This window comes from Psittacula echo (assembly GCF_963264785.1).
Source record: "Psittacula echo genome assembly, chromosome: 2".
Taxonomy (NCBI): domain Eukaryota; kingdom Metazoa; phylum Chordata; class Aves; order Psittaciformes; family Psittacidae; genus Psittacula; species Psittacula echo.
Genome location: NC_137737.1, coordinates 19294551 through 19308697, shown reverse-complemented (window position 1 = coordinate 19308697; position 14147 = coordinate 19294551). Strand labels below are relative to the sequence as shown.

General features: G+C 37.7%; 1 protein-coding gene across 1 annotated transcript in view; it reads left to right on the top strand.

The window, feature by feature from the left end:
* TBC1D5 (TBC1 domain family member 5) overlaps window positions 1-14147 on the top strand; it is a gene marked incomplete at its 5' end in the record, with an annotated part of 186650 nt that overhangs the window by 149983 nt on the left and 22520 nt on the right. The window contains one exon of the mRNA XM_080611116.1: window positions 13144-13243. Coding sequence (XP_080467242.1) covers window positions 13144-13243 — 100 coding nt within the window. The remainder of the gene's footprint in view (window positions 1-13143; window positions 13244-14147) is intronic.

The window sequence follows — 14147 nt, the reverse complement described above, 5'->3', positions numbered from 1 at the left end:
CAGTTAATACTGGGGGACTTCTGTCTTCCTTATTCTGGTGTGATGGGCCAATTCAAACACCTGAAAAATGCAATTTAATTAGTACTTCAGTGCTTGTCTAATATTAGGGATGGATGAAAAGAGTATTAAATCTGAGATGCTGCCAGGTCATGTGAGCAGAGTTTGTAGAAAAACCTCTCAGATATTTTGGAAGTGTGATTGTGTTCTCCATTGCCTTCCTCGGCTCCCACAGCATGCTGTAAGTCAAATGAAAGAGTTGAAAACAGTACAAGGAAAAATAAGCTTTCTTTTAGATTTTTTTATTAGAAATACTTGCAAGTTTCACATAATTTAGTGGAACGACAGCTGTATGCATGAGTGGCAGCTTTGAATCCTAATGCTCCTTATCTTTTTTGGAGTGATTAATTTCAGGGGAAAGAATATGTACTGTGGTAAAAACAGGAAGTTAATTGCTTAGAAAAAAAAGATGAATAAAACCCCAAGTGGCTCTGCAGTGCTCTTTCTGTCATATTATGAGTAATAAACACGTATACAGAACAGATCTGTGGGGCCATTTGGAAGATTTTAAAAATGTCAATGTAAACTGTCATCTATCTCTGGTACAAGAGATTTTCAGCTACATGCAGCTGAGTTATACTTGCAAGTAACTTCTGCATAGAAGCAAATTAAAATGATATCATTTGAAAGAAGCAAGAACTTTTCAAATTATTGGGCAGCTCCTTAAAACTGTCGGGGAGAATTTAAAAACTACCAAAATCGTGAATGAATGAGACTGTCAGCAGTGTTTACAAATGGATCAAAGTGACTTGGGAGACAGGAAGTGCTATCCTTCACTCCAGAAGCAGGTACAGGACTTGCTCTGTGCATCCTCTTTCTGTACATTGATCACAAAGCTAATGTTTCAGCATTCAAGTGGCAAAGCAAAATACAGCTGAGGATTTATGTTGGTGGTTTGAGCTGCCCTTTTTCCTGTTCAGTGGAAATCTCATCCCTTCATCCTGCTCTTTTAAGATATCACCACAAAATTACTGTCCATTTCTGTGAAAAGCTGAGACCTGCACTCAGCTCTCCACAAAACCATGGACATGGATGAGAAACATCTCTCTAAATCAGACTCTTGTTTTAATTGGGGGTTTCTGAGCGGAAAGGGTTTCTGTGTTTGGGAGGTTTTTTTCCCACTGAAATAAATTGTAGGTATGTGTTTAATAGCTTGATTCATATTTTTGTCTGTATGGTTAAATCAAATCCTTCCCTATATAAACAACAAAACTTGTACTTCTGTTCTTTTAACAATGTAGTATAAATAGTGTATATTTACCATCCCTTCATAATCGCTATACTTAAGTTTTACCCTCCTTAAACTCTGAACAATGTAATAAGAGATTCTAAAACCCCTAAATAAAAGCTCCTGATCTGGTCTGCATCCTCAGTCATGTTAGGAATCATATCAAAGGGCAAATACGTCCAGCCTGGACAGAGAAGGGTTTAGTGAAACTATTTTGCAACTAATGCTTAAAAAAATATAAATGAGTGTGAGTTCAACAAACAGTGTATTTTGAGAGTCTTTCATAAAGGACTGGGTGTATGTTGAACTGGGTGTATACTAAAATGTTAATTCAAGCAGCAAAATTAAGAAACATAATTACTTAAGTACGTGACACCTAATCAACCATTTCAATAACATTTCATTAAATATCTTAGTAATCCAAAAGGGGAGCATGGAGCATGAACTTTGTTCGTTGTGGAATATCTCTATATTGATCATTCCATATCCACATGCACTTAAGAATACTCATATTAATACACATTGTTTCGGAGAGCTCAAAAATCATAAAATGGTGGGGGTTTTCCCCTGCTCATATTTCTCTTACATTTGCCACAGTGGGCTTATGCAGTCTTAAAGGCCAGCAATGTGTGTACCAGATGGGCAGAAAGCCCTTCAGATGTGATACCGAAACATTCGCCTATGTGTTTATTTATAGCTATTTCCAAAATACTTACAGTCATACCATCGAAATTAATATCTCAGTTTTATTATTTATGAGGAAATATTCCAGTATTATTAAGCTAATGAAGTCTACAGCAGCACCGAGAGAAATCTTTCATCAGCATTTCTGTTCAAAGGGATAATTTCTGTTACCCTACAGCTCTTTCTGTTCTTATCTATTCCCTTACCAAGTGAAATGCTGTCCATTTTATCAGTTGTTCAGTGCCTACCCATCCAGTCAGTTACACACAATTTTTTGCTTTCCATAGATCTTCCAGCTTTTTATGCTTTTTGTTTTCCATCTCTCTCTTGGCAGTTCTGTAGTGCAATGCCAGCAGGTGGACTTGTGCAGGCAGCAGGCTCATATGTCTTGTGTCTGCTTGCAAAAGAGATCTGTTTCCATTCCTACTTTCTTTGTCTCTAGGCAAGAGCTTTCTCCATTATTCATGTTCATCCTTCTCCATCTACCTGCTTAGGTAAGGTTGTCTGAGGATAGAAGTGGAGTATTTTTAAGAGGAAAATACATGCAGGTTAGATGAAAACAAGTTCTGCTCATAATCCAGTAGCACAGTTGCTCTGCAACAGCAAAGCTGGTGCGCTTGGAAGCTGTTCCAGTAATAGGTTCAACACAGAGAACTGCTTTGGAAAATGCCCAAGCCCATGGTCCTTTGCTCTAATGTCTCCAGGCAAGGTGGGACATGGCAAACTAAGCTGACTCCAACAGTGCAACACTAGCAAATTGAGTTTGAACTGTTCAAGATGGAAATTCAACAGCAGGGCCTGGTGTTTAGAAGCTGTGAGCCAAAGTTTCAGCTATTTTCAGGATTTTAATTGAAATGAAATGGATCTTTCAGGGGGCTAGGGAGATCCTCTGAGGCTCCATCTTTCACTTTCTTCCAAATATCATTTTACGTAAATATTTTTACATAAAAAAGACATTAAATCAAATAAATACTTAATTATGCATCAACACAATGGAGCAGGTATTTTGCCTCAAAGTCACTAATTTTCTTTCTTATAAATATCAATTATATATAAGTATTTTTTGCCTTGCTGTCCTCATAAAACTAGAGGGCAAGGAAGAGGGACTAAGAGTTATTCCGTTTCGGAACAAGAGGAGAAATAGCTGACCACAAACTTATTTCTTACATATCAGAAAAGCGACAGATACATAATGCATTAAAAGACAGGTATATATATTTCACTCATCTTCAAATTTAAAGAGTAAGAAAACCGTATTTTTTCTTGCATTTAAAAAACATGTGTCTCCTTGAACAATGCTAACTAAAGGATTAGAAATCTGAATGCTGGAAGGGCGGGTTTCTGGATCATTGACTATTGTGAATTACAGTTGCAACCCTTTCAGTTTTGTTGGGGTTTGTTCGCTGGTTTATGAGTTGGGTTTTTCAAGTACCGAAAGGGTGCCTTTTTTATTTATTCATTTAATCTTTTAACAATAATGTGTTGGTTCTGTTTACATGTGCATAGCTTTGTATGATGCCATCCCTTTCTGTTGTTACTAAAAGCACACAGAGGAAATCTGGAACATGCTAATGCCCAAAAATATGTGCCTCTGCAGGTGAATGCCTTTGAGCGTTTTAATTTATTGGCAAGTTTGTCTTGGTCTCATCCTTATTGAACATTTTTATCCGTATTATAAAATTCTTTTCTTGTTTTGGATACTGGTTTTCAATCAGAGTCCTCCAAAACAAAAAAAAAAAAAAATACGTTTTTTTGCAGTGTTGGTACCTAACCTGGTTTAGGTTGACTCATAGCAATCACAGTGGATATATTGTTGACTTTTCATTTTCTTCTTTTTCTCAGTAACATTCCCCCACCATTTTCAAAGGGCTGTCACAAACATATGTCCACTAAAGATTATGCAGTGGCAGTTCTGTTTCAGGTTTTAAAATAGGTTATTATTCTTCTGAATTCACTGCTTTGAGCAGAAGAGGACGCGTTATGCCCTGAAATGCTTTAACTTTGGGAGCACTGCTTTTTGAATGTAGACTTCGAGGATTACTTTTTACCTAATTCATTTGTGCTGACTCTGATGTCCCCTGATGTATTTTGAGACATACAGTACTACCAGGGAGCAAAATTTGTGTGGGAAAGCAATAGGCCAAAGTAATGATAAGAGAGGAGAAAAGGGGGAAAAAGAGAAGTATGCTTCCGTAGGTTTTATATTGCCCTTATCCTTCTTTAAGATGGATAACTATACCACTATTTCATTTATTAATCTGACAGAATACCTGTCTGTGCTTAAAGGGTTCAGATACTAGGAAAACATTAAAATAAGTATCAGCAAGTTTAAAGTCCTATTTGCTAATCTGAGTAACTGTGCCCACTAGCACTACACAGTGAAGTTAAGAGAGAGATTAAATAAAAGAAAAAAAGAAAGAAAGACTTCACTACGTGAGCCACCTCATACCATCTGGTGATTGTAGAAGCAGTCTGAGTTAAAATGGTGTAAAACAAAATCATAAGCAGGAGTTTAAATGGTGTGAAATAAAAGCATGACTCCAGTTCACTGTGCATGTAAGTCCAAAGGAACCAAACATATGTTTGTAGGATTTATCTGAAAAATACTGCACTTAAAATATTTCATGTAGATGAAAGTATACTCAAAATAATAATAAAAAACCAAACAACCTGGCAGTTGTGAAGATGTGAAGAACAGAAAACATCAGTAAGGTGTATTTGGAAAGATGTTAAGCATGGGGATACTTCAGCTATATTGGCAGGTAATGATTCAGCATAGGAAATTAGTACATAACCTCTACTTCTGCAGGAGGTAATACCTGAAGGCAGTATCTGAACTTCTTTGTGTCCAACCAGGGTAATATATTAGTATCTGAAATTATTGAAATATATGCAAATGTTTCACAAGTAGCAAAATTCTCAATGTAAAAGGGATGATATATATTCCATCCCTGACACTGATATGCATGGCGAACTTGCATCCAATCATTTCAGCCCCTTCCATGTAGAAGAAACTTCCCCTAAATGTCTGCAAAGCAAATGCCTTCTGAAAACTCTCCTAAAAATTCCACTCTTCCATTGGCTGCTAGCATGCTGAAGCCATATCTGTAAGACTGACTAATACAGCCATATTGTTTCCATGTCCTCCCCATATGTGTGTCTGCAGCCATCTGTTGTCTCTTGGCTTACACTGCTAAGTCCTTTAGAGAAGCGGGTTTTCTTCTGTATGTTTGTGTGGCACCCAGCAGAGCAAGGTCTTGGTCCTGATGAGGGCCCATGAGTGGTACAATCAAATAATAGATAAGTTAAATTACTAAATGAAATAAATTAAAATTTTGTTTTCAATTCCACTGTATTCAATTCATGTTCAGAAACAGTGGTTTCTAGTTTAAATGTCAGCATATGCTGCAGACTATTCTGTGGCTGGCATAGATCATAACAGAATTACGGGAGTGTCAACCAACATTCAGCTGGTTCAAGATTAAAAGGTATTGTATTGGGTGGTAATATAAATCTTGTATTTAATTGTTAGATTCAAAAATGAAAGCTAAGTAAGTTCTCAAAAAATGGAAGCAGTAGCCACTGCTATTTACTGCAGGGAAATTTGCATAAAATCAAATGAGAAAGCAGTTTATGCCATGCATCTGAATCTTGTTTGACATGTAAAATGCTACTGATATCCAAAAGGTATATTCTGTGTATTGTATATTTCCTGAATAAGCACTTAAATACTGGTAACTCTTTATCAAGTCCCTGGCTTCAGGATTTCCATGTATGAATCTCATTTTCCCATTATTTTTCTCATCAGAGTTACTTTCTAATTTATCCTGCCAATTTGCCAGGAGCTCAGGGGATGTTTCCTTAATGTTCTTATTTTGAATACTGAAAGAATTGATAATGTGACTGGGTGAATTAATATAGGAAAAGTAGCTATTAACAAAAGAAGTGCAAGAAATCCCTGATCTGCAAATCTGTGTAGTCTGGGAGAGTATTTTGGGCAGCACCATTACATGTTAATATCATGACATACTTTTTTCATTACACTTTAGCTGACCAGCATCAGACAAGATACCAGAAAGACTGGTCTTTCTCTCTGACAGAGTTCTGTCACTTTTTGTGTTATGTTTTAAATTTCGTCATTATTGCTTAAACACCTTAAATACCTGTAACACTCTTCTCTTTGAAGATAGTTTCTTTTCCACTGTACTTAACACTCAGTAGTGCTGCCAAGTTAATTCATATTCAGGATTCAGCTTTAAGATGAATGGAGTTTTGCTATTACAGGTGTTCCTGAATGAAGTGTTTGGATATATATTCTTTTAAGCTTTTCACAGCAGAGTTTACCATTCCTTCACACATAAAACAGACAAAATACATTTTTTCTTTCATTTCCTGAGCAGTAAGACTGAAAACTAAATGGTATTATGAAAGAATGATGTTACAGTCCTGATTTTGTGAGTTCATGTCTCTGTTTTCCATACGTCTGTGTTAAACTGCACGTCATGTATTTTGGAGAAAATTTGTTTAAACTGATAAAAAAAAGGTTGAGAAAGAGTGGTTTCTCCTAAAACTGTGTTTCTTCAGACTTTGGCTTGTGTATGGTGCTATATTCCAGTGCCCTTACCATGTCCACAAACCTTATTGCAGCTTGTAAAGCGATCAGCTGTAAAAGAGTAGGATTGCAATGTCAAAACTGTAAAACTTTCTGTAATCTGTTCTTGAACGTGCTAGCCATCTTCAGCTAGTCAAAGCTGCTTTTCTGAAACAGTAAAATTTGATGAAAAACGGGGTATGGTAGCGGCATGGCTGATCTCATTAAGAGCTCAGGAGAGAACAAAGGATATAAAAAATTTACTTCCATAGCTGTCTTTGTAAAGGTGAGAAGATAGATGAAAGGAAAGGTAATAAAAAGGGAAGAGTGAGCTTTGGACAAATGGAAAGCACCAGAACTGTATAGATTGGTGGAAAAAATAGCAAAGAAATGGCAAATAATTAATCATAAAGGAATTAGTTTTCATGTCAAAAGAAAATAGGCAGTGTAACAGTGTAAGCAAAGTTCTGGATGTGGCTATGAAGACGAATATGAGAAACAGAAATGTAAGAAGTCAAGTGTTATGCAGATTCAGTCTTGCCACAATAAGGAAAATAGTTGGAGATGTGTATATGGAGGCACTCAAATAGAGTCTTGCTTTGACTTGAGGCATCAATAGTATACCTGCTTCATATTGTTAGTGAAATGTAAATCAGTGTGGCATCACAAATAATATGCTTCCTTTTCATTCTCCAATTCAAGATGTTACTGATTATCTGTAAAAGCTCTACATCATGTGGAATGTTGAAGGTGTAGGAAAGTTTTCTGAGGACCCTGGGACTAAAGTTTCAGAAAGTATCATTAAGTTGGTTTTCTGGAAGATTGCATCATTAAGTCTGCACATATTGGTCTCCTATGTCTGATGCACGGGATTCCTTTGATTTGCTGCTTGATTTGTTTTTTCTTCCTCATAATGCAGCTCCCAGTATTAGAAAATGTTAAGATTATATGCTTTTTAGGTTGTTTGATAAGTTGACATAGATTTTTTGTTTTGGTTAGTAATTTAAATGATTGATATTCATTTTGTGGTCAACTGGTTAACCTTTGAGCGGTGACAGAATGAGTTTGAATCACTGTTCACATGTTTCTGGTACTGTGTGTCAGATCAGCTGAAAGGTCAGTGTCTCAAGGAAGCATAGACCATACTGTTTTTCTCTTGACTTACATTTGGCCTGTTCAAAGAATTTCTAAGTCTCTGTTCATGCATAAGACAGATCAAATCAGCACTACAATTTGTACACAAAATAAAAATGGTATCCAGGGTACTTGTTTTCTCAGCATAGTGGAACACTAAAGTTGGCACTTAGAGAAAAGCACAGTGAATACTGTCTGTACAAGCATTGAGAGCATCTGCACAATGATGGCTATAAATCAGTTGTTTCATCCATTACTGCTAAAGAATTTGACTTCAGAATAATGAAAAAAAAAAAAAGTCCTTTTTTTTCTGAGGGTTTTTGTGATTTTGCTGCTTACCTTTACAAAACATTCAAATGTTCATAATTTGCAGAACATATTTAGAAAGATAGTGTGAAAAAACTAGTCTCAGAAATGTTGGTTAGAAGATACCTCTGCTCAAGCTGCTACTTGGAGCAGGATAATCACTAACATTGGATCAGGTCAGTGGCTTTGAATAGATACTCTACCACTTTTACAAGTAACTTCTTCCAGTGCTGCACTGCTCTTCTAATGAAGAATAGTTTCCTAATGACCAGTTTGAAACTCCCAAGGGCCAATTTTGGGCCATAGTCTCTTCTATACCATTTGCTCCTGCTGGGAAGAGTTCAATTACATGATCTGTGAAGCTCCATCTAGCTGCAGGCTCCAAGCAGATCCCGTTAGGCTCCTCTTTGCCAAAATAAACAACCTTGGCTTGCTCAGCCTCTCCTTTAGACCTGTAACCTTCATAGTAGCCCTGCACTGGACCCTCTCCAGTTTCTCAACATCCTTCTCAAACTGGAAACCCAAAACATTATTCCAGGGGAGGGCTGACAAGCACAGAGTAGATAGGGGTAATGACTTTCCTGGATCTGCTGATAATATTCCTCCTAATATAGCCCATTGCACTGTTTACATTATCTGTGGTAAGAGAACCTTACTAGTTTATAAACAATTCAGCAGCCCCTGTAGCCTCCAAATCCTTTTCAGCAAGCCTGAAACATAGCAAGTTCCTTCTGTGTCTGCACTGGTGCATTGGGTTTTTTCTCCTCAGGTGCAGAATTTTGCATTTACTGAAGTCTCTGAAACAGAAACCTCAAAATGTTTCTCTTGCCTACGCTTCAAGTGTCTCATGGTGTTTCTGAATTGAAGTTCTACCAATCAGCACTGCAGCCACACCTCCCGATTTTGCCTCATCTGAAAATCTACTGAGTGTACATTCTGTCTTCACATGGGATGTTGATGGAGATACTGAGCAGTATCTTCATGGCAGTCTGTTAGTTACTGTGCTCACTTCCAATCACCATCTGGACATCAAGTCACTGACTATTCTTTGAGCTTAAGGATCTGATCAGTTTTCAGCCTACCTAAAATCCTTTTGTTCAGCCCATACTTTGTCATTATCAATGATGATGCTTTTGGAAATTTGCCAAAAGCCTAATTAAAGTAAAAATATATTGCATTCACTACTCCCCCTTCATCTGCATGGCAAATCATTTCATCATAGTGGCCAACCAGATTGGTCAAGCATGATCTGCTATTCGTAAATCCTTGTTGACTTTTCTCGATTATTGTCTTGTCCTTTACATGTTGGAAATTGATTCCAAGAGGACATGCTCCGCGATTTTTCCAAGGACTAAGGTGAGGCCAACAGTTGTATCATTTCTTAGATCCTCCTTCTCTCTTTTCTTTAATATGGATGTAAAATTAACCTTTCTCCAGTCATAAAGGATGTCCTGTAATTGCAGTGATTTTTCATGATTACCAGTGGTGTTGCAATCACATTGTCAGCATTTTCAGCACCCATGGATGTGGTGATTCCTTGTGGCCCCATGTATTTGAACACATACTGCTTCTTCAGGTATTCACAAAACTATTTCCCCCCACCCCTTTAACCATCCCTCTCCTTCCCAAACTGTACATAAAGGGATCTGGGAGCAGACTTAGCCTAAAAAGCAAGAGGCAAAAATGGTATTGAGGGCTGCAGGCTTTTCTGTATCATCCGTCATTATCTTATCTCCCCTAGTAAGCAGCAGACCAGTGTTTTCCTTGAACCTCCTTTTGTTGCTCTAGTTCTTGTAAAATTTCTTCTTGTTCCCTTTACTGTCCCCCATTGTTTTAGCTCCAGCTGGGTTTTGTTCTTCCTAGTTTTGTTCCTGTGCCCGAACAATGATTGTGTGCTTTGTTTCCCGTCATTGTCTCCACATATGTGCTCTCCATTTCCACCATTTCCATCTCCATATGTGCTTTTCCCATTTTAGCTCATTAAGAAGCTCCTTACTAAGCCAAGTGGACCTTTTGCGTACTTTGTATGTGCTGCTTCCTCATGTATTTGTGGATTAGGTCTCCTTCCTATGACAGACAGTCCTCTGCACGAAATCAGCAACTGTTACGAAGATATTATTCCCCTTCTTTGCTAGGTATACCTGTTCTCTAAGTTGTCTTTCCTCATCAAATTGGTTGCCACAAGCAAAATAGTGGAAGCTTAGCTAGTGCTAACAAATATGCAGCCATGTGTGGTTTACTGGATACATCTGCTGCTGTCCAGGCTGGTTTTCCCATTGCCATAGGATTACAGAGGAACACTGCCAGGACTCCTGTCCCCCAGGAGCTCTGCATTTGCTTTTGAACTGAAATGGTTTTACATCACTGTATCATTGGTGTATGCGTGAATAAACATGAAAAAAGAACATTAGGTAACCCCAGTCTTTTGGCAGCACCACAAATGGAAGGTCCATGCAGGCCCTGAGCTGATGAGTCTGTTGGAAGAGAGTCACCAACCTCTCACTGTCACTCACCGCCTTCTCTTGTTAGCACTCTGATATGGTGTCCAGCCTGGATTCTTCCCCTGAGGAAACTTGTTCTTCCCCTGTGCTGCCTGGGCCCTGCACCACTGCTGCCCAAAGTCCCAAGCTACCAGTTCCTACCCTCTTAGAAGTGCATGTGTTCTTCCCACTCCGTCTTGCCTCAGTTGCACCTTCCTTGTCAGTTGTATGAGCTTTTACATCTTAACAGATCCTGTCAATCACCTGTCTGCCACCTGTCATGCAATACAACACGTTTGCCTCTTCTTGCAGGGCTTTACCTGCTGCTGCAGCAACTGCAACAGAGCAAACCTTCCACCAGGGAGGTTACGCTCAGGGCACAGAGAGGTTGCCACAGAACTGCAAGTGACAGCAGGGGCAGGGCTTATGTCTTGTAGCAAGTCATCACCATTTGAGCGTCGTCTTCTTATGCAAACAGCACATCTGGGTCTCCCATGTGTCAAGTGCCGTGTTAACTGTAACTTGCTTATTTGCACATCCCACTGGCAGCACTCCTTGGTGCCCTTCCTGAGTGCCAGATAAGTCAGGAGCTCCAAATGCATTTGCATAGCCTTGTGCAAGATTTCCCACTTGGCAGGCAAGCCTCCTTTGGCACCTCCTTTGTGAGTGCTGGGTCTGCTGGATGTTTCTGCTCCCCATGCTGGATCCTAATGAGCTAAAAGAACAGTGGATGTAGTTTACTCAGTACCCATCTCATTTGCCAAATGAAGAGGTTAGTTTCAGAATCTATTCAAGTGGATAGAGCTGTCCAAAAGCATTTTAAGATCAATTTACTGCACTTCTTATCCATGAATGAGAAAAAAATAGTCTGGGAAACATGTTTCATATTCATTTGTAGGAGATAAACTGGGTTTCAATTACTGGCCAATGATTTCAGAATTTGGTTATTATGGCCTTTCCTTATCTTACAGCTGCGCTTGTGGCGCAGTGGTAATTTAAAATTTATGGTAGATTATTTTTTGCAGTCAGTAGCTCTATGTGCTGGGAACAGGTTTTCTGCAGGGACATTGCTTGAATAGAAATATCAATGCAGATATGTTTGTATAGGCTGTGACAGAACTACAGACTTGCCAGGCTGGATGTGGTTCTGGGCAACCTAGTCCAGTTCAAGATGTCCCTGCTCATTGCAGGGGGGTTGGATTAGATGACCTTTGAAGGTCCCTTCTAACCCAAACTATTCTGTGATTCTATAAATGAGGTTACTCATTGAGCAGCTATAAATTTGCAGCATAAAATCAATCCTTTTGAGGCTTACATGGTCAAAGTGTAAAATAAGGTGAGAGTATATCAACATAAGGAAATAGCAAAGAAAAAATGTATAGTGTCTGCAGATTGTAAGTGGGAGGAAAAAGTGTGAAAGGAAGAAGGTGATCTTGCAAAATGCTATTGTTAAAATTCTTTCTATTTATCAACTGGTTTTGTATATATGCTGCATTGGTACAAAGTTTCTTTTGCTTAGCTCTCTCAGTTTCTGAGGAGGTTAAGATAACCTTTAAATCAAGATTGATTAATTCTTTATTCTTGCTGATCAGTTTTCGATTTTTTTTATTTGAAACGTAATTCACACCTTCAGCAATCTTCATCAAACAAGACTACAATGGAACTGCAAAACTCCTAAGAAAAATGAGAGACTAAACAGTTGTCTTTTATCTGAATATCTTGAATTCAGTTGCATACTTAAACAAAAAAATGCTTAATAAGGTTTGTGACTAAGCTTTGAAGGAACTTTTCCAAAGGAGTGCTGAACTTTCTCTGCAGAATAGTTTTCAAGGTCAAGACTGGATGCATTTCTAAACCACCAAACAAAGGAGTTCAAAGAGGAATTCTTAGCTGAGGTAGTTCCCATTGCTTAGATAGGGCATGTGGCTAGATCATAATGTTTCTCCTCAGCCCTAAATCAAAAATATTTTTTAATTCATGTTTTAAATTACTCAATGCTTTTAAATATAACATGATAATTTAGAGTAATCAGTTATGGTACATGAGTTTTCACCTGACTATTACATAAGACGTATAGAAGTGCAGGTTTTTCATGCAGCTAGAGTATGATACAAAAATAAATATGCCAAAATATTTGGCAGTAATGCATCCTTGAGGTATGGTATTAGGTCTCATGAAATACATGGTTTGAAATAATAATAAAAAATAATAATTCTGAGGTTTCAAAGGAATTGCTGTGGAAATTATTCTGCCAGAAATAAGTTTTCTCATTTGGTGAGTTTTTTACCACCATTGCTGTGGTACTGTGTTTGAGCAAGCAAAACCAGGTAGCTAATCTGTCAAATAAATACAAATTGTTCAACTGTCTTGGGTCCGTGTAGACAGATTTTTATTTGACTCTTTAGAAGGAAAAAGAGTAGTGTTAACAAACACTGAAACATTAAAACCAAACCCTGTTATTGCCATGAAATGACAAAAGAATTTAAAATTATTTTAAGAAATGCAGTTAGAAGGTGGTTCTCTTTATTTCCATAATTTTCTCAAGAACCAAGGAATTGGAAAAATTAGAAGATGTCTAAGCAAGTCAGGGGTTAGCTTACCACTTTTACTGTGTATTATAGAAAGTCGGGGAGGGGTTAATGCTAATAATCTGTTAATTGTAGGAGGAGGAGTTGGAGGCCCAGATTTCATTCCTACAAGGACAACTAAACGACTTGGAAGCCATGTGCAAATACTGTGCGAAGATGATGAACACACATCTTGGTAAGTGCAGTACTCTCTATTAACCTGTAAATCTTTATGAAGGCTCTTTTCATGTTTGTATTAGAACAAAAATAGTATTTATGTAATACAGTACCTAGTATTTTATAAGCCATGAAGAAGATTGAACTGATGTACTCAGTTTTCTGTTAATGCTGCCAACCACTGTATCTTTATGCTGTCATAGTTTTAAACTTGGGAGTATGATTTCCACTGATGATGCTAAAAAAATTCATAGAGGCATTGGCATAGATTCCCTGTCTGATTCTAAGACTTTTTGTATTGTAAGGAATGTTGCAGAGCGCACAGCAGTCCCAGAATGATACGTGATGGATGCAGTGATAATTACATAAAATTAATACACTTTCATTAAATGTAGCATCTTCACAGTGCACGAATATTTCTCTACCAGGAGGGATATAGTAAGATACAAGTCAATACACTGGGAAAAGAACCAGCAAAGAGTCCAACCTAAAATTTTACTTAGATATTGTGAAGTCTAATCAGAGAAAGTAAACAAAAAGCTTCAATCACTTCAGGTGTGAATATGCGTAGATGTGCTTTGATAAAAGCAGCACTTTTAAACTGTATTGAGCCGCACTCCAAAATTTAGTATATTTAGTTGTGTGAAAAAGCATTGTTGCTAAGAAATCAGGGTACAACTGCAGTAATTTTAAGGTTTCTTTACAGCCTGCAACAGTTAAACAAAATAAATTAAAATTTAATCTTTCAGTGGATAGAATTAAGTATATGATACCTAAGTTTGCCAGGTCAAAAAGATCAGATGTGAAAGCCATATTATACTTGTATTTCCGCTTTCTTTTTTGTGGATGTTTTAGTAGCCACTGTTATGAGCCTAGGTAAAGCTATAAATATTGTGTTATTTGAACATTTGAAATCACACCCT